This window comes from Crassostrea angulata, chromosome 6 (assembly GCF_025612915.1).
Source record: "Crassostrea angulata isolate pt1a10 chromosome 6, ASM2561291v2, whole genome shotgun sequence".
Taxonomy (NCBI): domain Eukaryota; kingdom Metazoa; phylum Mollusca; class Bivalvia; order Ostreida; family Ostreidae; genus Magallana; species Magallana angulata.
Window position 1 is genome coordinate 21,701,890 of NC_069116.1, and position 24,224 is coordinate 21,726,113.

General features: G+C 33.6%; 2 protein-coding genes across 4 annotated transcripts; one reads left to right on the forward strand and one right to left on the reverse strand.

The window, feature by feature from the left end:
- Nucleotides 1-3,406: 3,406 nt before the first annotated feature.
- On the forward strand, nt 3,407-9,915 carry LOC128189039 (uncharacterized). The gene is made up of 7 exons (XM_052860446.1): nt 3,407-3,506; nt 5,432-5,474; nt 5,760-7,073; nt 7,225-7,500; nt 7,617-7,738; nt 7,824-8,221; nt 8,347-9,915. Coding segments are annotated over exons 2-7 (2,991 nt in total). The 5' UTR covers nt 3,407-3,506; nt 5,432-5,473; the 3' UTR covers nt 9,227-9,915.
- A 320-nt stretch (nt 9,916-10,235) lies between these two features.
- On the reverse strand, nt 10,236-18,436 carry LOC128189040 (cyclin-dependent kinase 11B-like). 3 transcript variants are annotated; one of them, XM_052860450.1, is made up of 18 exons: nt 18,314-18,428; nt 17,492-17,601; nt 16,705-16,901; nt 16,402-16,601; nt 16,129-16,300; nt 15,879-16,030; nt 15,325-15,465; nt 14,984-15,121; nt 14,678-14,761; nt 14,175-14,432; nt 13,775-13,896; nt 13,377-13,482; nt 13,076-13,197; nt 12,449-12,556; nt 11,979-12,095; nt 11,155-11,303; nt 10,721-10,910; nt 10,236-10,527 (listed from the first exon to the last, which is right to left on the reverse strand). In XM_052860450.1, exons 3-18 carry the CDS (start codon nt 16,893-16,895, stop codon nt 10,423-10,425), a joined length of 2,355 nt encoding a protein of 784 aa, XP_052716410.1. In that variant the 5' UTR covers nt 16,896-16,901; nt 17,492-17,601; nt 18,314-18,428; the 3' UTR covers nt 10,236-10,422. The 3 variants fall into 3 exon arrangements, with proteins under 3 accessions (XP_052716410.1, XP_052716408.1, XP_052716409.1); XM_052860448.1 differs by having other exon boundaries at nt 16,120-16,300; XM_052860449.1 differs by lacking the exon at nt 17,492-17,601 and having other exon boundaries at nt 16,120-16,300; nt 18,314-18,436.
- Between the last annotated feature and the right edge of the window lie 5,788 nt (nt 18,437-24,224).

Here is a 24,224-nt window from a genome sequence, read left to right on the forward strand (position 1 = left end):
TGTAATTCGGTTTCCTCTTGTTTAGTGAAATCAATTGATCTGCAGTCTCTCAGGTTTAGCCAAATTTAGCACTTTCTTGTAGCTACATCAATATCTATAAAATTCTAAGAACACCATTTCAGGAATTGACCACAGTTTTTATTTTTTTTAGTGTTGATGTTAAAATTGCCATTTTATTTTTCTGGGTGGGGGGGTTGTTGTAAATTTTGCCCTCGAGTTACAAAAATGTCACTTGGACTTTATCCCTATAGTGTTATCTGTTTGTGTCTGTGCTTACAATCATATCTTGTTATAAATAACTAAGTATCACCTATAGCTCAAAGTAAAACACCATTATACCATCATAAAGTGATTTTGTAATAAAAATAATTGTAAAATTTTAAAAGAAGTAATATCATCGTATAAGGACTGTGATTTCCTGTGTGTATACACAAAGTGTTTTGTACTGTTGGTGTCACATAGTCATAAACGTTTGATTATTACGAGTAGTTTATTAAATAAATCTATTTTGATATCAAATTAAAACTATCTGGACACCGATCAGGGGAAAACAAATTGGTAAGTTATATGCAATTTCGGTAGAATTTAATTAAACGATCTGTGTTATCTTAAATAAGGGTTTTCTCTTTAGATATCTGAAACTGAATGATAAATATTTGTTTTGCTATCTACATGTACATAAATGAAATTTGACCGTTTTGATATGATTTACAATGTTATCGAGTTGTTTATTATACATCCAAAGTGCGCAGTGACAATTCCGGCCACCATTGCGTTTAAGACCACAATTATACGTAAGTGACTCTTTTCTTTACATCTTTAACGTTATTCCATCCTCAGCAAAGACCAATAACTCTCAGATCCGGACGCTATTTATTTTTAATTCACTCCACTTAAGGAAAGGCTCTGTCTACACGATAAAAACGCGAAATATTTGCATGAGTTCATCTGTCTTACAATAGTTCAAGTCTATAACCATAATTTTATCATTTTCCACCAAATCTTGGCTAAAAAATATTGGGGTTTTTATCCTATAGTCAAATTTCTTTTGATTTGTTTATAATGTATTATATACGAACAAACAAATTGCCACCATGTTAGCAGACAAAGCTCAGGCAACCTAAAAATATTATATAACAATGGTTTATCTTTTAAGTTCGTGAAACAAAATGATTGCATAATCAATATAATGTATGCTTAGCCTTACTATAGTGTTTCTGACTATCTATGAGAACTTGTTGGGTTGCTAACGACCATAGAAGGCAAGGCGAAAATTTTGTTTTTGTCGAGGAGCAAAACCGTATATATGTGTAACAAAATATATAAGAAAGAAACGCAATAAAAACACATTGCATCTGTCATGTAGTACAGTACTCGTCTATATTCTGCTATTCGCCTTCTACAGATCAAGTGACACCCTTAATCAAATACTAAACGTGAGCTATTGGCTAAAATGGAAGTTGGCTTGATTTACTCCCCCTCCCCTTTATAATCTCAATAAGAAGCTGATTTTGATGGGTTTCCTTTTCTTGTCAAATTGATCACATAGTTTTGTTCCATTTCAACATTGAGAGCTTTGAATAAGCGTCTTTTCTCTAACTGACTGGTAGAGCCTAAGGTTGTTACAAATCCTTCTGAAGCTCCATCCCCCCCCCCCCCCGGTGCTTTATCCTCTCAATTTTTAGGATTTGTCTTATGATATAATTACTCACACAGACATGAGTTGTTTTTGTTTTTTTTTGTTTTTTTTTGGGGGGGGGGGGGGGGTTTGGTGGGGGTTTTTTTGTTTTGTTTTGTTTTGTTTTGTTTTTTTGGTCAGGGTCATTTTAAAATAAAGCTAAAAATAAAGCTATCTCTCAAATAAAATCTATTTCATTAATGCAATTTACTTTCAGATAAGTCTTCCCATCAATTCAAATTTTATTCAGAAACTAAATTTCAAAAAGATAATATTGGACTGATGTTGGTGATTTGGATACAATACAAATTGATTAAAACTTCCTGATGGGTTCATTTGTGTTATTATTTACAGGGATGCTGGGGGTAGAAATAAAATAATCTTTTCTTATGAGTTTGTTTCTCATACACGACTTAATTATCCTACATGTATAGCATTATTATTTAGATAAGAATACAAGTAGTTTTTAGGATTATTTTATATCTTTTAAAAAGTTTGTCTAACGCAGGACTTTCAAGGTTTTCGATAGGTTACCCAATCGATATTCCCCTAACATAAAACTCTAACCTTTGAAATAGAATTAAGACTTTGTCATAATTTGCTCAGGTTTTTAATAAGGTATCCATTATTTTAGTAGAAGGAAAGAATACACCGTAATTGGACTTGTACATAATATTAAACGGTATACAAAAATTAAAAGTGTTTCAATGCAGTCCTTTCTTGGAAAAATAATTTAAGAGAATAGAATGAGAATTTTGTTGTTGTTGTTGTTGTTGATGTTGTTATTCAAACTTAGATCTTTAATCTTGTATCCTTTTTTAAAAAATCACGAGAGAGAACAGGAAACCGTGAGATATTGGGCCATCAATGACACTTAAATCTTAGTCAAGATACATGTATACCACTAACAATGTACTGGTACATGTATAACTTGGTGTTTATGATTTGAAACTGCATGATAACGGCAAGGTTCAGATTTAACTGTTCTCTAGCTTGGTATCTATACAACTGTGTCTTTCGGCAGTATATCGATAGCTTTATTTCCCAATATACATTAATGACGCTTGCAACTGGTATTTGGTTTTTTAACATTTTAAAAATGTTGTGTACAAATGACAGCTTTTATAAAAAGAATTCCTTTGTTTTATCTCATTTTGTTAAGACTCGTGAAGAGATGTTACATGAACTGTAGTATTTTCTAATTGTAATCATAGGATTTATTAGGACCACAATACACCTTGTCATGGAAACCTTACTGAGGATGACATTTACAAATAAGTAAAGGACAACAACAGCAGGTTACTAACACAATATATAAAGCAGTTCTGTTTCTTTTGTTTATACAACGTAGACAGTTGTGCTATGACTTGTCAATGCCAATCCACCCTTTCAATGTCAGTTTGAGTTTATAGTGTGCTATGTCATTTCGACATTTCAATTTTAGTTTTGCAAAGCAGCTTACATGATATATAAAGTTAAATCTACATTGCCGATAACAGCCACATTTTGTGATATAAACGTAAGTCCACTGTTCACTGCATAACTCACTGATAGTGAAAATGAGAGGTTCGACTAAATTATTTTAAAATCTCGTCAGCTAATTTTTAGGCAACTAAGTAAATGCAGTGAATCATTACACCCATAAAGGAAGTAAAATGCGTCGGTAGCTAGATATAAACATTTATTGATTTTCGCAAAATACTTCACAGGACATCGATCACAAGTTAGGTGTTCTGTTCTAATGATTGAAAACGGTCGTACCTATATTCGTTAATCTTTATGGAATATTCCTAGCGGTTTGGGGGGCTAGATAAGAGTTTTGGCTAAGGTAGGTACGTGTTACTTTCAGATTAAATCTTTTTAGAACCTAATATCATAGCTGATTTGGCTACATTTGTAAGTTAAACTTAAATCTTCACTTATATGATTTATAACACCAACACTAATGGTTCGAATATCGTCGTAATAATTATAATGATTAAGTATTTCTAATTAGGCCATTTTTAATACATTTGCTTGGTTTGTTGATGAATAGTTATCGATCCAAAATGAAAATAGAAAAATGATGTAATGATGTAAAAAAAAAAAAAAAAAAAAAAACGGTCATGAAATTTGGTACGGAAAATATTTCAATAGTATTTATTTAGTGCATTATGTATAAATCATACCTGAAAAAAAATAAAATACTGTAATACTGTAAAACGTCATCTGAGTAGAATACATACTTCAATTGTTTAACCTTTCAAATTTGAATATCTGGGTGTCCTGCACAATTAATGCATTCTTATATTGATTTACTAGAGTGCTGTTTCGATATCAAATACAGCACGTTGATCAAGGCCTAGGTACTTAAATCAAGCTTGAAGGATGATGTAAATATTCACAGTATAACCAAATCATTGTACTGTTGTAGAGCAAATCGTTTTTATTACGTAATACATGCTGAAAATGCATAGATTAAGGGTTATTTACACCAAAGAAGAGTTACTGGTTAATGCTTGAATACGTCATTGACAGCTTTTTACCCCTGAAGGGGAACAAGATAAAAAGAAAAAAAACAACGACGGTATTAAACGAAGCGTTTTGCAAAACGTTTTCAAAAGTCTTAGAATTTTGAATATTGTCTCATTCCAAAATTTAGTGAATATGACTGCGTCAGTCTAATGATTATTCAATTTCCACTCATATCAAACAATATCAATGACATCATAACAATGAATACAAAGTCAGCCATGTTAAACAAGACCAATAGCAACTACATTATCCAGTGACAAAATGGGTACCGCTCTGCAATGTTGTCGACCGTCTATAAACTATACCATCATGTCAATATCAGTCCATCTAGATTGATGGAAAAAGCAAGTATATTGATATCATTTTGTACGTAATAATATCGTGTGTTGTTAGGCATTTAAATGTCCTCTAGACCAGGTAGTAAAACGTCTAGTAAAACAAACAACAAGAAATAAGATTTACGCGTTCATGCATTGAGAACCAGTGAATAGCCAAGGTAACTTTTAAAAGGGTACATATATTTAGATCTATATACATTTGCTTCAGGAATATTACCAGCTGATGAATATTACTAGCTGTGTTAGTGTTGTACGAAAGGTGGAGACTTAGCGAAAGATTGTTAAACTTATTACAGAACCGAGGTATCTATATAGTAGGTTAAAGTATGGGCTTTGACTGAGTATTTTTGTAAAACAATAATCTTTTGCTGAATTTTAATTATATCAATTCTGTAGCTTCAAACATTGTATTCGTACAGTTCAGTACATGTTGAAATATTTCCTTATTTTTTTTTCTTTTAGTTATCTAATCGAGTTTCGTAAACTGAAACTAATCAATGGTACTTGTATCTGAGTGTTTATAGCTCAAGTCATTGTCACAAGACGGACATGAATTTGATACCCACTGGGCCGTTTACAAAATTTTTTAAAAATCTATGCACCGTTGATGCTTAAAGAAATTTAAATGCCAGAGTAGTTTGAATAATAAAGGTTTATTGCGTGGATTTACCTTTAATAAAACATGACCTAAAATTTATTTTTATGATCTTGTCAAGGTTTCATAAAGTATCCAAATAGTGTGTATTCTGCAACTAAGGCTTGTTTAAAGGTAAAAAAAAAATAGATTGGTATCCCTGTTTTTCTTATATGGTACTTATTGCAGAGTTGACATGTCAGTTTTTACAAATTAAACATAAACTTGTATGTGATTTCGTTGAGATATATAATTTTGTCTTTAAAGGAAGCCAGTTATGAAGGACAAAACAGCACAGTAACACTCAACAGTAAGTTTTATAGTACTTATAAATACTTAAAAACAACAATAAACAGATTGAAGCGAGTGTCAATAAACCGACCGCAAACACATGTTTTTCTTTTACCAGAAATATGTCTAAAATGGCGGTTTTAAAATAAAAACTAGTATGATCTTTAAATTAGATGACTTCGATTGATTGCATTACATGACAAATATAAGCGCTACCAAAATGACATATACCATCACCCTCAATCAATATATGAAAAAATAAGTATCAATGAATGATTTAATTTTAATATTTTTACATTTCCAGTGGCTGATAAAGGTGGTTACACTCTACGAAAACAGACCTTCATAAAAACTGCACAGTACCTCAAATGCAAGTCGGTGTTTGAAGAACATCGCCTTATTTTGATCACAGGAGATGCTGGATCTGGTAAAACCGCTATTGCTCAAAGACTTTTGAAAGATCGAAAAGGGCGAATTTCGGCTAATTGTTTCGAAATTCGGCACCCAGAAGAACTCCGAACTGTGGGTCATGGAACGACAATTCTATTCGATGATATATTCGGTCGGTATGATGAAGACGTGTCAATGACCATAGCGTGGTATTCAAGGACGAAAAAATTCGAAGAGTCGAGTAAAAGAGTTTTCTTTATTCTGACCTCAAGGGAAGATATATATTCTCGATGTAGAGATCGGACAGGGTTGCAATTTCTAGAGAAATTTGTTATTCGTTTATCGTCCATCAAACTTACAGAGGAAGATCGAGAAAACGTAATAGCAGGATTTGATTATCCATTTGGTGCAAATACAAGTAACTATGAGCTGTTTCAAGCCTGTGATATTTGGAGTAGGTTAAAACAACAAACTTTCCTGGACGTGACTTCTGATGTTTCTGAAACATCGTTACAGACCTTTTTTCAGGATATGTTCAAAAGAAGAAAGGACCTGTCCTTCGCCATTATAATGACTCTGATATTTGGCAACAAGTTAACAGAGGATAACTGGAAATCTTCAAAACTGTACGAAGTAGCTAAAAAGATTGGATACGACACCAATGAAAAAAAATTCAAAATGTCATTGGAAACCTTATCAAAGTCGTTGTTGGAAAAGGATGAAAATTCTTACTCTATATCCAGTACTATCGTACTCAATGAAGCATGCAACTGTTCACTGAAACACTATCCTGAGGCTTTCATAGATTATTGCGATTTGATATTTTTAGACAAGCTTTCAAAACATTTTGATAACACTGATCATGTTAACATTGAAAGGCTTTGCGGGAGGTTGAGTTTGGAATTGAACACCATAGTAAACCTAAAACTGTTCAATTTACTGAAAAATGACCGTACTCTTCAAATGTTTTTGGAAAATCTATCGGGCTGTAAAGAACAATTAGATATGCTTTTAAACTCTGATTTCTTCTGGTTTTCTTGCTGGTCAAATAGCTTCTTAGTAGTGGAAAAACTTTTGCAGAGAATGAAGGGTAGAAAACATATTGTTGAGACTGCAGTCGGTTGTAGTTCATTAGAGATGATGCAAAGGTTGTTAAAAAGGCATCTAATGCAAGATTCGTCAGAAGCAACAAATATTCCAGAATCGCCCAGTATATATGAAGAGATGGGTATGTTGTATCACAATTTAAATCCAATTTTGATTTTTCTAGTATTTTATTGCGTATTTGGGAATTGAGATCGCAGTAATGCATCACTACTATAGATAAGTAATTCCCAACTGATGAAATCTCATAATATAATTGATTATTTCTCTTTCAGATAATCCATTGTCACATTTTACGACTTTTGAAGCTCTGAAGTGTCAACTCGAGGATTTTCCAAGACTCCGATATCACGGCAAGCTGCTAAGGGGTCTTGGAGACAGATTTGTTACTCTACAAGCTGAAGAGCCTGGGCTGAATAGCGTGAACTTTGTTCACTGGGATAAGGTGAAAAAGAACCCCATCATTTACCTGGCTGGAGAAACAAGGGGTCATTGGGAAAACTTGCCATTTCTTTCTGTTGATAGACAAAAAGAAACATTAAAAACTAAAGGTATTACATTACAAAATGTCCCAATATTTTCTCTTAATCGATTTCACCCCCCCCCCCCTCTCTCTCTCTCTCTCTCTCTCTCTCAGTTATGATTTTGATCTACCTCTTATTTTTAGATGTACATAAATCACATCCTAAGTTGAAATTCTCCGACTTCGAAGGCTGGTCTTTATCGTGTATCGTATACCGTTGCTTTGAAGGAAAATCAAAACAGGAAAACATTTCTTTGATTAAAAAGGTATGTACCGACCTTTCCCGAGTCCATCTGATTACGACATTCTCAAGAACATCCCAAACTAATACTTTACATAATTAAATTTCAGCTGTCTGTGGATATAGCCAATTCTGAGTTGACTGGAATGGGTTCATGTGTGATGGTTGTTTTGAATTGTGGAATACCCTTTACTTTGTTGGATGAGAATTTTCAGGATACTGATGTGCCTAAAAGTAATGTTCAAATCGTTATTTCCAATGGTGAGAGGGAAGACTTACTGGAGCTTTTAACGTCAGCGTTCGAAGTCCCGATGAACGAATATATCACTCTGTTACAGTCAAACTTATGTATAGAGAGTATGTCGTCTGCCAAAAGGATTAGGTCCCTAAAGACAGAGTCCGATGCCCTTCTAAAGAGACTTCGGATGTCTTCAAAGCTACCACAAGAACCGGTGACTGCTTCCCCGTCCATGACCGTCCCCAATGAAGTACTTAAAGAACTAGACAAGTATGGGTTTTTATCTTTAAAGACGTACTTAGCGGACTAAGGAACATGATGAAATCGATATTATCTTATGATCTCAAAATATAAAAATTGTAGTTGAATATAATTTTAACGTTTTTAATTTGCAGGAATGCTGACCATATCTACGGTTATGGATTTCGACCTGATGAATTTTACGTCTTGGTGAATGACCGTCTGTCATCGAAAAAAAGGAAGTCTCTTGAAGGCAAGATTCAAAAAACCATACAAAACGAAAACTTTTCCTGGAAAGTCAAATTTGTAAACTCTAATGGTGTCCATTATACCAAACACTTTGGAACAGGTAGTCCTGTAGTGCCTGATAAAAAAAATCCAGGCAAGTACGGAACTCTTGGGGGTTTTGCACAAGTAAACCGCAAGGACGTGGTAGGACTAACGAATTTCCATGTGGTTGACAAAGGAATCGAAGCATACGTGAAAGACGGTGACAGTTTGATAAAGTTAGGAAAGTGCCAGTTTGTTCTAGTTCCTGGTTCGAAGTCTTTAGCAGATTTTGCCCTCATTCAGGTCAATAATGGACTGACAGAACAGTGTAGAAAACCCCTTGTTGATGATGAGGACCAACCCAAGAGTGCTACGATATACTTAGGAAAGCCAAACCTGATTATTCCCGCCATTGTCCATAAAAAGGGAGCTTCAACAGGCATAACACAAGGAACTGTAGTAGAAATGATGACCTACAGAGAAGTTCTGGGTGATCGAGAAACCCATAGTGCTTTTCTAGTGGAAGACCTTGAACAACCTTTCAGTGTCCCTGGGGATAGTGGATCACTCGTATTTCAGAATAGCTTTAGTGCAAGTCAGGAGAGTATAGAGGTAGTGGCTATCTTGAATGGAAGATACACTGAGCAGGGTGAAACAGAAGAATCCAAGTTTGTTTTGTGTTCTGATATGAAATACATTTACGATGAACTGAAAAGTAAAGGTAAACGCTTGCAGTTCTTCAAAAAAGAAGAAGAGTCACCATAAAAGTAACTCATGTACAGAAGAGGACTAGTCTTTCAACAACAACAAAAGAAACTTCCCAGTTGTCAATAAAAAAAATGTTTTGTTTTTTATATTTTTAAAGAAAATTGATGTATATTGACGAGATTTGTGATAGAAAACGATGTGCAATTGTTTTTATTTGTTATTCAAAGTTTAAAATATAATTAAAAAGACGTAAATTCAAATGAATGTTTTTCTAATGTTGTCCATATAAATAAGAGGTAATTCGTATTTATATCAAAGTATGTGAAACATTTGACAAAGTGCTCATGAAAAAGAAACATCCCGCTAAACGCGAATTGAAATTCCAACTTTATTATGTGCATTGGATAGTACTTGTTGAATACTGGGTAAAATGAAACACTGGAACATATCCATTGTCATTTTTGATAAGATACATGGAAAATGATGTTTTGACAGCCCATGATAATAAAGTAGTCGATTGTTATATAAATAAACCCAGAACATTTAACATTCATGTATAAAATGCGTACAATATATATTGAATTCATGTGAAATGTCTAATACTTGTATATGAGAAAATATGTAGTTTGAACTGGGTAGATCAATGATAAACATAACACCACAACATCGAGTTGAATAAGAATAAAGAAGTCCATAAACCACCTCAGTGTATTACCGATTAGTACAGAGTTACCAACGCTACTTATGAAAACACCATAGGAGCGTGATAACAGTAGTAACAACACTTTGCAAGGACAAAGCATCATACATAGCATGAAGATCACTCTATAACAAAGAAATTTTTTAAGAAGTCTACAGTAATAGGCGATTACATGACGATGGATGGTTGTTAGCGACTTAAGCTCACTTGGTCATATGGATGACCTAATCAATGCAAGGCCAAACAATTTCAAATACATTTCGCTGATTTTATTTCATTCTTTTTTTTGCAAAAGCACAATTACAACTTAGTGTTATGAATATACACGTATATTACAAGTAATAGTACTGATTCACCTTTAGTAGATTTGTTTTTTATATGACATGTCTAACAAGTACTGTATCAATGCATTCACATACTAGTATATGTGTCATTCTGTAGCTCATACAAGAGATCTTGACTTGTTTTATAATCTGAATGAAATCAATTCCTGAACACAGTGTCTGAGGCTGCATTCACTGTCTAGATAGAGCACAATTTGACTGGTCCCTCCTTAGAATTTAAGGCTGAATCCTGGCCCTGATGCACTGACTCCTTTAGCAGCATTTGTTAGATGGAACCCTCCTGACATTTCTATCATCTTATCATCATCTCCTCCCTACAATACAAATTCATTTAATTAACTTTCTAATTCATGAACAAAAGGAAACTCGTATTCATTATCTGTGCTAACAAAAGCATTAACATTACTAGGATCTTTCCTAAATGTTTTATCCAGAGCAGTTTTTTAAAGTTAACCTAGTTCTGTTTTATATTAAAATAAATAATTTGTAAATACTAAATTATCTCACCAAAAGTTTTGAGTAGGCCTTTCCTCCAGAGGGGGGTTTGGGGGAGCTAGTGTGTTTGCGGGGTTGCTCACTCTTGGCTGGCCAGGTGGGGAACATTGAGGGATCAATAGGAAGAGGGGACTCGGAGAAAAACTCATGCTTCAAAGACTCCTCCGCTGTTATTCTCTTTGTTGGGTTATAGGTCAAGAATCTGTCAGTATATCAAATTGTACATGCGTCAAAAAACAGGAAAATAAACATTTTTGGTATTTTACAAATTATTACTAATATGAGTGGAAAAATTATTATGTTCAAGTTACCAGTGATATCTTGAAATACAGTAACCCTTTTACAAGTGTTACATTCTAACAAATACGCTTTAGCACTAGATGTACTGTATTTCAGGAATTTATTTTGAAAAAGACAGTAGCCAAAATAGGAATAGGTGGCTTTACTTGTTTAACAGTCCAAATCCTGAGTCGGTGAGGTAAGACCCAAACCTCTGCCTCAGTGTGTTATATGGGTGTTCAGCAAACGTACACTTCTTCATTCCTGGCAGTTCCTTCACTCCAGACCAAATCTTCTCTGTAGGGGTCCCAAGGTCCTGATAATACAATAAAGTAAGTAATAAATTATGTGGTTTTTCCTCTCAGAACCCCCCAAAAAACTGAAGCAGAAGTACTGGCCCATTATAGGTATACACACAGTATATATGTTACCACAGGGTGGTCTTTAAATTTCAGGGTTCAACTTAAGCATCCAGAGGACAATGTAAAAAGTTGATTCAGGTTAGTATAAAAATTGATGTAAAATAAGTGTTTTCTATTTCATTGTTTAAAAGTCCTAAAAATCATATTAGGTAACCAGCATTTACATTTCTTTTAACTTATATATTCATTATTCAAACACTTTGCCTTCATGGACCAACCTATTTTAGCTAATTAAGGTTTTAAGCTTACAACACTCATTAAAAGAAAGTCATTGAGAGAATTGAATTGACAAATCAATGTTAAAAAACTGAATAAAACAGATTTTCAAACACACAAATACCCACACACCCCCTTTGTTTTATAGAACAAATCTTCAACTTCAACAGCACATTTTTAGTAAATCTGCACTTGTGGTATCATGTCTAATATACGTTTGTTTTGAGTCGTAATTATTTTTTTAAAAATTTTTCGGGGGTGGGGGGTGGGGTGTCTAGTCTTAGGGATACTTAGCAATACCAGTACTTACATCTACTATCAGTTACCCTATATGGTTGTTAACATTAACATACCTTGAATATTCTGTTAAGCTCATCTATTTCAGATTTTCCTGGCCACAGCGGTTTCATTGTCAGGAATTCAGCAAATATACAACCTACACTCCACAGATCTATTGGGGTAGAATATTCCTTAAAGATAAAAGTACACATTCTGGTCAATGTAAATGTATACATGATCATCCCCCTACAGTAAAACTCAGGACATAATGAATTCCAGATAACCTGCCAATACCGGTACATTCCATAAGTCATCACAACTGTATTTCAAACTTTAAAATTTGTAATTTACATATTTTTCATCTGATGTCCAGAAATATACCATTGGCAGTACCCATTTTCTGCTCATCAAAGCATTAAGGTGAAATAAGAATTAAAACCTGATTAGAATCTAATCTTTAGTGAAATATCACATAGAGAGACAAAAATTCCTAGTCTTCTGGGTCATGAATGTTAAACTCTGTGTGGTACGTGTTATGGAATACCTTGATGCCCAAAAGAAGTTCTGGAGCTCGGTACCAGAGGGTGACCACTATGGGAGTGTAATGCTTCAACGGGGATCCATATTCCCTAGCAAGCCCAAAGTCTCCTATCTGAAAAATTAAACAATTGTACATGAAGGTGATTAATTTTACCAGCATCTATCAGATCCTTTTCTTTACTTTATCAAAATAAATTTCAACCTATGAAACAAAAATTTTATAATACATGTAACACATGTCTATGACTTGACCATTCATGATCCTGTGTATATAAAATGTTTAATTGCTTCTAATCTGCATTTACAGGATTGGATTTTTATTGCTTTACTTTTTTCACAATAAAAGTTAAATTAATTAAACTAAAAATTACATGTACCTGTATTATTATGGTGTTCAAGATCTATATTCAATTCAAAATAGCACAACACAACAAAGAACATACCTTTTTTTTTAACTCAATGTAGTTAGGAATTAGAAATATACATAAGCTTCCATAAACAAAAATTAATAACATATATTATCTCATAACCCTAATACATGTTAGAGATATAATATGTTTATGCATCATGTATATATATTAATAATAACCTTAAAAGAACAAATTGTACAAGAGTGCAATATTACACCAACCTTTAGTATCCCTTTGTGACTAAGAAGAAGATTAGAAGTCTTGAGATCTCTATGGATGATCCAGTTGTCATGGAGATGAGCCACACCTTTTAACAGCTGTCTCATTAAAGTCTTCACTTCACCTATATAATGTAAAGGAAAATTACACTTAAAAAATTGAAGTTTAAATCTCATTTTTTAAGTAGATTCAAGATGAATAGTCCCAGTGTATAATAAATCTATGTACACAAAAGATAGATTATAAAATGTAAGTATTATTTCTAGGACTACCTAGATCCTTCTATACTACATAATCACTGACCCATTAGAAATGGATTCTTCATAGTTTCCATAAGACTCTTCATATCATGTTCCACATAGTCCATCACAATGTAGATCTTATCCATGTTGCTTCCAACAACTATCTCCTGAAATAAGGAAAAAGAGTGTTGAATAAAGAGTAAAAATTCATATCTATGACAAACTATCAACAAATTACAGTGCAAGTTGGAATTCCACTTTAGTCTGCTGACAAACTTCAATCATATTTAGTTTTGTTCACTTAAAAGCATGTACATACATATATCCATACAAGTATTATTTAAGAGTAAATAATTGATTCCAGTATTCTACACTGGGTATGATGTTATTTTCTTTCATTCTCAATTAGCTACTGGGTTAGATAGCACTAAGTCTTTGATCAACATTAAGAAGACTCACCCTGACTGTTACTATGTTCATGTGCTGTGACTTCAGCAATGTGTTGATCTCTCGTAAAGAAGTTATTGGGAATCCTTCCTTCTCTTTCTCCATCTTCAGTCTTTTCAAAGCGACTATTTCGTCTAAAGTTACATAGAAAAATACAACATGCAGAAAAAGTAAGATATCTTGCATTTATTCATTTATACATTCCTTAGTTAAAACATGCAGCTATCTGATAGTTTGTTACAGATACTGAAACTTTGTCAAATATACAATTGCATTGGCTTAACAGATACATGTATTGGAATTAAACTTTTTTAAACTAACAATGCATTAGAACTTAGAGGGCAGAAATGGGTCAGGTTGGTCATTGAATGAGCACTGCAATCGCATGTTGAATGTAAACAATTGATCCTACCTGTTTTTTTGTCCTTGGCTCTGTACACAACACCATACGTTCCCTCCTCAATCCTGTTGAGACAAGAGAACTCCTCCACATTCCTACAGCCCTGTATAGCGGGCAGGTAGGGAGGGAGTTCTGGGCGGAGCTCCACAGGGGACTCTGGGGGAGTCTCATCCATGTACACCTCCTCCTCCTCCTCCTGCTCTGAGTTGTGGGCCGTGTCCGTGCCACTCTCATGATCAGAATGGTCGTCAAACTTTGAAGTTACTTTGACTACAAACATTAGATACACTGAATTATATATTCCTTACTCATGTCTTGTAGAGGGATTTCCCCATGTAAAAAAAACCTTTTAATCTGACTTAGTTACTTTAACTTTGCACAAAAATTACCGGTAAATCAATTGAATTACATGTACAATGTATATTCATTATGCATGTCTTTGGCTTTCTCAAATGTAAAAAGAACTTTTAATCTGACTATAGCAAATGATCTAATTCATTGTAGAATATACGCACCCATGGAACCTTTGTCCTCTGGGGTGTGTTCTCTCTCTTCATGGTCATCACTCTCACTCCCACTGCTACTGTCACTGTCTGACCCTGTCACAGGAAAAACAATAATTAATGAAGGCTCTACAAGCTATTATCCACTAAATGTTTTACTAAAAATATCTGTATTTATTTTACAATTTGAATATCTTTTTAAGCTGTTTGTTTTCAGTTCTAGAAGAATATGTTTTAAGTTTTTTTATTTATTTTGATTTTTCTCGCAACAATTGATTTTCTTTTTGTCCCTGTTTTGTGCAATGTTTTTCTGTATACCTGAGTTTGACCCAGAATCGCCACTGTTGGATGCCCCACTGCCCTGGTGATCATGGTGCTCTGGGTCTGGACTCTCCGGAGATTCTTCTTCTTCTTCATGCTCGGGTTCCGGGGATGAGGGAGCTTGGGATTTTCTCGCTGCATAAATAATCGAAACCAATAATTGTTTATTTTGTAAGATTGAAAGCTTGCAATATGCATAACAAAGCTCTCTCTAAAAGGTCTTTATAAATCTAGTTTACCTCTTGTTCCCCCATTACTTTTAATATTATTTTTAACTATATCGTAATATTATATAAAACAATAGAAAATAATTAGATTGCAATGAAGTGCTTAATTACGGGGCTCTGGTGATTGCTGTTTCCTCATTTTGAACCTCTCATCTTTCCTTTCTGTCTGTCGATGTCTTTCTCGACTTCTACTTCTGGCCTCACCATGTCCATGTTTGACTAGTTTCCTCTCTTTCTCTCGTCTATATACATCTATAACAAATAGTAATAGTGTGAAAGTGCAATAAACTTTTCGTTTTTGGGGGGGTATAATTCCTATTGTAACACACTGATGCAGCGATAAAAAAATATCAAAAATCATACTATGGTTTCATCAATTTTCATTGAATGCCAATTTTCAAAGATTTAGCTGTTGAGTTGATTAAAGAAATTAAACTTTAATTGAAGCAAACTTTCAAATAACATACTGCACTGATAGGACTTTGTTCACAAATTTATGTACCGATATGTCTAAAAACTGATTTATATATAATCCATGAAAATTGATGAAATCACAGTACTGAAAGTAGGCTATGGGACATAACTCTCCTTGACAACTGTCAGACACAATGAAAGCTTTTCCAAGTTGGTTACTAAATAAAGCTATTTTCATTGTTTAAAGGTACCTTCCATTCTCTGTTGAGCAGCCATATATTTTTCTTCTTCACGTCTCTTTCTCCTTTCCAATTCTTTTCTCTCTCTATCTTCTCTTCTTTCCCTGTCTTCTCTTATCCTTTTCTCTCTCTCCCTTTCTCTTTCAATCCTTTCCAATCTTTCTCTGGAAAAAATTGAATGAATAACAGGCATTGCTTTTTAACGTTATCAGCTTACATCTTTTTAGAAGATAAAAAATAATAAAATATTTACATTTCGTACCTTTCCCTCTGCGATTTTTCTCGTTTTTCTATCTCTTTTCGTACATCTTTGACTCTGCGTTCTTTGTCACGCTCTCTATCTTTCTCCTTATAGACCTCTCTACCATCTCTTACATCTCGAGATTTTGCTTTCTCACCATGATGAAATCTCTCATCATGACCTCTTCCAACATCTGAATTATTATGATTGACAACTTATGGATAAAACTGTTCATATTTATTTACAAATAATATAAGAATTTTAGTTATTTTTTTAATTCAACAACTTGTATACCTCTTGCATCCTTTGCTTCCCTGCTCCTCCCAGGGTCTTTGCCCTCCCTCATTCGATCTTTGTATCTTTCGTATTCTCTATGCTCTTTATCCCTTTTCTTTTCTTCCTTGTGTCGGTGTTTATGGCTTTTTTCCTTTCGACCTGCCTGATTCTGAGGTGGCTTAATGTTTATGCCATCATCCTCTTCCATATGCTCATCCCTGAAAGGTATGAAACCCCGAACATTAATTATATATATGTACACTTCCATTTTAAAATGTTATTCAAAAGATATTAAAGCACAAATATAGAAAATAAAAATACCCATCATCATCTTCAGTCTGAGATACATCTTCCTCATTTTCTTCCTCCTCATCTTCATCATCAACACCTATTCTCTCTTTTGCATTCACAGAAAATGAGATCTGGATGTTCTCTACCATTTCCATATCAGGACTTGGAGCTAGTTCCCCTTGTTCATATGGACTTCTACTGTCATCTTCACTGTCTGACATAATATGCTAAAACATAAGAAAGAAGACATCAAATCAAAATCTCTACCAAATCAGTCATTCCACTCCCCAAGTTGTTCCCCAGACCAGACACATTTTGTAGGTGAATAATTTCCCATTTTCCAATTTAATGATTTAAGAATATGCAATACCTACATAGATTTTATAGCTGTGTATTTTTCTCTCTTTGTTCTTTTTTGATTTAGATCACAATAACAAGGCTGTATCTTTGATTACAGTTTTGCCAATATGTCTTTTAATTTCTTCTTTTATTTTACTTACTATATGCAAAATTATAGATCTTGCTTGTATATATTTAATACCTCCGTCTAAGCCCCCCCCCCCCCCCCCCCCCCGTTGTTTCGCCTGTAAATTTAATGCAGGAAATATAGCGCAAGATCACTATGATGTCATACATTAAAATCTACATGTATATTCATTTGTTTACATATCTTGAATAAATACGAAAGAATGTAAAAAATCTCATCGGTTTCACCAAAGTTTGTGTGATTCTTCAAGCGCGTCTTCAAACCTCAAGTAAACTTAAATTACGAGTTATACTTCTATGGCTACTATATATCTAGAAAGAATAATCTTACCGTGACCAGGCTACGCTCAGGTCACAGTAATAATTCGTCCCATATACTTGTTATGTAGCAGCCGTGAAGCGGATCAGCTTCGTGTCGATTTTATGTCTGTTAAAAATAATCTGCAGAGGAAAAACACATTTTTATACTTTACAAACCTTTTTGAACATGCATATGTAGTTTAGTCCACAAAATATCCATTTAATGAGTCGTACCACGGCATTTTGTTAAAATACGCATTTGAATTTGCCTGCCATTTTGTGGGAAATCGCACTCGGAATGTCTCAGATTTTATCGTTAACATGGCGACAATAAACAGCGAATTTTCAAACGTGATGTTAAAAGTGGCAGCGATTTCGTTGCTTTTTTGTAATGTGGTATTATGGGATTATAAAAGAGCAACATTGTAGGTATTTGAGACCAATCAAATGAAAATTGAGGCGAGATACAGGGCAATATAATTTTTTCATTTGCTACGAAGCGAGTATATGGGACGAATTCTATCGTTAAACCGGGTCCGTAGGACGTCTGTCATTTTAACGATAGAACATTCTATCTACTATATATCCCATTTGGTCGTTTGGTCCTGTCAAAATTGGTACAGTCATTGGCTAATGTAGGATCGAGGAAGTCGTCCACCATTGTTCAAAACGTCCAACAATTTGGTCTAACTGACCCCTGGTTTCGATTTATCAGTCCCTCATCTAACATATTAATGACTGAACATAAACAGAGAAGTGCAAAACATTTTTGTGTGATCAATATGATTGCTTTTAAAATAATCACACATAACTGCTCCTACTATATCTTATGAATGAGCAATGGAATACTTACCTCAGTTTCAAAAAGTGAAGAAAAACTTGGTGAAAAGAAGACAAATCTAAACAAAAACTTAAGATAATACAGTTGTAACAAAAGTGAAAAACGCCGAAAATGATGCGAGCGGAAATAAGAGTATATTTATCTCCTTCTCATAAGAGCTTTGATAACTAAATTACAAACTAAAAACGAGTTAAATTCCGGATAAATTAAAAAAATCTGTAATAATGTATATTCCAGTACATTTCACCAATGCTTGTATGCTCGAACAGTTGCTGAAAATAATATAAGTTCGGGCTTTATAGGTTTTGATCACCCCCGACCGTATTTGATCACCTCATACTTAAGGGTGTTGTTTACTCAGGGTTTGAGTTCTCAAATTCGGATTGTTATAAAGTTCAATGTAATGAGTAAAATTTGTTCTAAACAAAAAAAGTATTAATAAAATGAATTATTATTGACAAAACATTTGATATTTTTACTTTATTACATAATTAGGCTCAAACAAAAATAGACTTTTAGCCAAACAGAGGAAATTCGGACTAAATTTTGTAGATTTTGTTTTCCGCTAAAACATTTTTGGCAGTACTCTAATATTGAAAGTTAAGATTTTACATTTTAGTCTATATAATTTTTCATATTTTCTGCTGGTTTTATCTCACTTATTCATTAAAATAATTGTATGGCACGAATTACGAAAATATTAAAAAATGCTTAAAAACGATAAAAGACACCACATCTCAAAATTTTGATCATTGACCTCATATAAATTTTATGCCAACAGAATAAGGTCAATATAAGAAGTTCAATGCTATAAATGTTTCTGTATTATCATCATTCAATTTTTTGTAAACTTAGATCAAAAATGGGTAGGAATTTGAAAACTGATAGAGGAAATTCGGACTGGAATATTTTTTCAAATTGTAGCTGAAATCTTAATGTTTTGTACCTATTTAGTGCCACTGCCATTCATAAAATGTATTACACTTTTTGAAGTGCTTTATTATTTGAAATATATTTACAATTAAGAAAATTTCAATTGTAGTGTAAAATTTGATGGGATTTTTCTTGATTTTTCAAAAAATATTCAATGGCCATTTACTCATAAAGTAGGTCATTGACCTACTTTTTTGAAAGTGAAAAATAACACTACAATCAAAGGTCTATAACATGCAATAGATGGGGTTTCATTATCATCAGTGGAATTTTTTTTCATTCTGAGTAAACGTCATCCTTAAAGAATGATTCCTCGTAATTTAAGTCCAAATTTTATGGCATGAGACATGGATATAACATCCTTATGTCATAATCGTTGGCTCTTCATCAGCATCAGAGAGTTTGAAAACGGAATGCAAACACCTGAATTTAAACCCTTTATAATAAGATAACATCATGTACTAGTCTTTAATTACGATATTGTTTTTAAAGGACAAGAAACTGTTTTCCATATGATATATACAAAGCATGCGCGGATCCAGAAAATTTTTCCAGGGGGGGTCCGAAGGATAATTGTGTTTGCCAGGGGGGGTCCGAGGCATATTTTCGCGATAATTTTACTATGTAAATTTAATAAATTTTCATTTTCCAGGGGGGGGGGGGGGTCGGGACCCCCCCGACCCCCCTCTAGATCCGCGCATGCAAAGTATGCATGGATCCAGAGCATTTTTCCAGCGGGGGGGGGGATGTTTAAGTTTGGGGGTTGGGGGTTGTTATGATCAGAGGCGTTTCGAAAGGCAAAAAGGGGGGTCCGACCCCCCCCCCCCAACTCGACAGATCCGAGCATGCAAAGAAATATCTTTTCCGTCACTAGCATTTCTATATAGCAGATAAAGACGGTCAGGGGTCAGGAAGGATACCCACCCCACTCTGAAAAGTCAATCTCGATCATTAATTTCACCTATAAAGTTACCTAAAATACATGTAGGTAAACACCCCCAACGTAGTTATCTGTAGAACACCCCTTCCCTGAGAAAAAAATCTAAATCCGCGCGTTGGGTGAGCCATTCTCCCCGGTGCAATGGGTTTATTGTGTGATTTAGCCTGCTTTTTGTAAAAAAAAAAAAAAAAATAAGTTTTGTTCACTGTCATCACATAAAATCCCTCACATTATGGTTTTTACGTATTTGTTAGATTATAGATCCGTTATTGATCAAATGAGTAATAAAAATAGAAAAGAGCATCATAAACATGTGATACACTTGGTCGCAATATTTACACATTAAACTTCGCTGCTTTGTTTGTTTTTGGATTGTTTATTGTGTTATTGTCTTTTCTTTCCTTTTTTCCGGGGGGGGGGGGGGGGAATACTAATTTTAAATAGTGTCAGTTATTGCAAGTTTCCAAAGGATTGTTCATGATTGATAGAATGATTGAATGAATTGGATAAAATTCTATTATATATTGTATATTACACGTTCGGATTAAGTGATGAATAAGTTCAATTGCTATTGTAATATTTCTATTTCAGAGGGAAGTATGCTATTGTAAATTTTGAGTAAAAGACTTGTTAATTCCATTTAAATTCAAAATAACTAGACACTAACTACTACTCCCTACAATATTGAATGTATAATTGCATTGCATTATGCATCGCAATATCATACTGTGACATTAAGTATAGTAGCTACAATTTTTGATTTTTTTTTTAAGTTTTTTATTCAATTGGCGAAATATAATATCATAAATAAAATACATTTTCGAGATTAAAATTTGTGTCCGGAAAACAAACAAAATTATTCTTATACATAAAAACAGTAATATATATCTTGCGATTAATCAGGTCTTAATATACAACCAATTTTTAACACCCATCAACAATGTACTTGAACCAATGGGGAAAATCATTAATGTATGTGTTGCATGCAGGACACAGTATATTTAATTTGATGAAAACTTTTATTGCATCAAACATTTTATATACATGTGTTTAAAAAAGTTCATGGCGGTGACGGCGGGGGGGGGGGGGGGGGGGGGGTCAGTGTTACGCAATAAGCAATGTGTACTTGTCTCCCGCTTTGACCTTATCTCTAGGGAGTCTAAAATTAGACCGGGTAAGGGGGGGGGGGGGGTACAATGCACCCCATGCGGCATAGGGGATAAGTGCCAGATGCCATTTGAGTTTCCGTTGAGTTCTATATAGATAGTACCTTTGTTTTAATTTACACAGTTGAAGTAGTAGTATACAGTACGTGTAATCATGAGCGGATCCAGAGGCGGGCCGGGGGTCGCCCCCGTACTTTTATCCACATTAGGCATCGACAAGACTGTTTTGCCCCATACCACCTTAATGCTTATTTAAAGGCGATTTTCCTCTTTCTATAATCAGAATACTATATATGGTAATCTAAAATAAAATGCTTTAATATTCAAAGATCGCTTATTTAAGTGAAGAATTTCGTAAAACGAACCGTAATTTCAAATTTCTATGATTAAAAAAAATCTTTCTTTATTTTATTGATTTTTAAAGTACTCTCCTTCAACTCAACATCCTGGTCCATTATGATTTACAGAGGCAAGATCTTTTATATCCAATAATCAACTTGCAATTAGATGTCCCCATTTCCTGGAACTTATTGTTATAGGAGCCGGGGACTGTAGTTTAATTGTCTTATAAAAAAATGTTGCTATATATATTCAATATTACATATAAGCTACCAAAAGATGTAAGTTTTTAAATATTCTTTAAAGTGTCATTCAAACATACTAAAACAATTTATCGTTTTGTACATAAATAATATCAGGTACCGAGCTTTTGATGCCATTTATTTTTTCTTTTGTTTTTTCTAACTTATATTTTGTTGTTACCATCACTGTCAAATCGACTGTTTAAGGTGAGGGACCAAATAGGCAGATGGGCTGCTGCCCAATCCTTATTATGGAATATTTAAATGATAAAATATTGTTTGTAGTAAACATCTAGTTTATTTCACTGAGAAAACATGTGGAAAATGAAAAAAAAGTTTCATATACTTTAGCAGTATCGCTAAAACTATCAGATTTATGAGGTTATTTCCCTCTCTCTATTTCTTGATAAAATCAATTATAGTTCATATATACAGATTTGAACTGATTAGCCAGAAATCTCGGCGATCGAGTAAAACATACGGCATTCGCGTATGCACGAGAAAACGCTTTCGTTTTCCTTTTAAAAACTGCTTTCAAATATATTGGTTAGCTAATTCAGTTGTCATTTTCATTTATTACTTTATGAAGTAGATAACTTTTACTTTATTTCATACATAAAACACAAAGTTATCACGCGGTATGATACAAAAGAAAATTACACAATCCGCTTGTGCAAATTACGTTATTTTTCTGAAATGACAGCTACTTTTATACCTGCATAATAGTCAAAAATAGCATTTCTGTCGTTGTTTTGTTTAAATATTTCAAAGAATCGGAAATTTGGTTATAAAATATCCCGAGAAGGGTTAATACACGTATGTAAACCATATTGAAATTGTATGACATTTCAAAACTTTCCTGAAAATAATTGCATTTTTAAAAAAATTAGTTTAGTTTAGTTTATTAGCTCAAAACACATGGTTTATATGCATTATATAAATACATGTAAATACAAAGCCAGTGTAAACAAATTTAGCAGTACACATGCATCTGCCATGATAAGATATTACCTAAAATGTACTATGTAATTATCACATAAATATGGGTTACAAAAATTGGAAGGATTTACCTTAAGGTGGACTAGCACACATGGAAAAGTCACTTAAATCAACAGTAATTATTTGATTATGAAAGACATGATAATAAATAAACTCTAATATATGTCAAATAAGAGAAAAAATTTGCTGTTTGGGGATGAAATGTCTAAAAAATTTAATTCAATAGTGGTAACAACAAAAGCCCCTGCGGGATTAAATTCATAGTCGGGATGTACGGATCACAAGCTAGAAACGTTCTCCACTCGGCTATATGAAGTGAGTTACATGTTGCCGTCGATAAAATCCTCTTTAAAATAATATAAAATGTCGTAGCATCGGGTGAGGGCACTTTTTCTCGGAAAAACTAATTTTCTTAAATTTACATATAAAAAATTGAACACACACTCACACTTTTTTGGGAGTATGTAAGATTAGGATTAGGAATTTGAAGATCTTGAAAAATTTAAAAAATCCTTTTCTTTTTTTTCTTGGCTTGTCAAGATTTTTTGGATGAGTCTGCCCCCACCCCCCCCCCCCCCCACTTTCAAAAACGATGCTACGTGCCTGCTTAATCCAATGCACTCTGATGTTGAAATAGATTTAGTGATGAGATAAATGTGTTAAATTCTACGCAGGAAGATTCCTTTTTTACGAATACTGAATTTCATACGAATTCTTTTTCATTCGTTTTCGTTGGACCCCCCTTTTTTATTGCTGGACGCGCCTCTGGTTTTTGGTTTATACAGTAATATTTACATCTACCAAGTTTTATTTCCTCTATTTCTTACGAAAACTTATAGTTTAATTCATAGCTCTATAGAATCAGCCAGACAGAAATCAATCACATGTATTTTTTCTGCAATTTCGCCACCTTCATATCCCGCATGAATCACAAAGGGAAGCATTTTATAGTTTAAATGATATCCAAATTGTCCTAATTTCAATATCATAAACCATGCATTCTCAAAGAAATACTTTCTAAAAGTACAAGACGTCAGCTAGTGTGCGTAAGTTTCGTCGAACATAGATAAAACCTTAAAATTTTGTTCAAGCCTCTATTTTGATATCATTTATCATATCAACATGCTGTAAAATACAACAAAACATAACATTTATCTCTAATTTAGAGCCCAGAGCAGACAAAGTGTGGATCAATTATTACAAAGGAAAGATATATCAATTGAAAAAGTGTTAAAGCAATTATTAAAGTATAACACTTATAGTAAATGAAAATGTTCAGAACAAAAATTCTATGCATAACCAGA

What these genes read in the sequence shown, in the direction of transcription:
- LOC128189039 (XM_052860446.1), top strand. An exon ending in CAGTATATATGAAGAGATGG is followed by an intron (nt 7,074 to 7,224) that starts GTATGTTGTATC and finishes TTTCTCTTTCAG; the next exon opens with ATAATCCATTGTCACATTTT. An exon ending in GTACTTAAAGAACTAGACAA is followed by an intron (nt 8,222 to 8,346) that starts GTATGGGTTTTT and finishes TTTAATTTGCAG; the next exon opens with GAATGCTGACCATATCTACG.
- LOC128189040 (XM_052860449.1), bottom strand. Translation starts at nt 16,895, where the DNA reads ATGTCAGACAGTGAAGATGACAGTAGAAGTCCATATGAACAAGGGGAA. An exon ending in CAGACTGAAGATGATGATGG is followed by an intron (nt 16,602 to 16,704) that starts GTATTTTTATTT and finishes CATACCTTTCAG; the next exon opens with GGATGAGCATATGGAAGAGG. An exon ending in TGCTCAACAGAGAATGGAAG is followed by an intron (nt 15,466 to 15,878) that starts GTACCTTTAAAC and finishes TATTTGTTATAG; the next exon opens with ATGTATATAGACGAGAGAAA.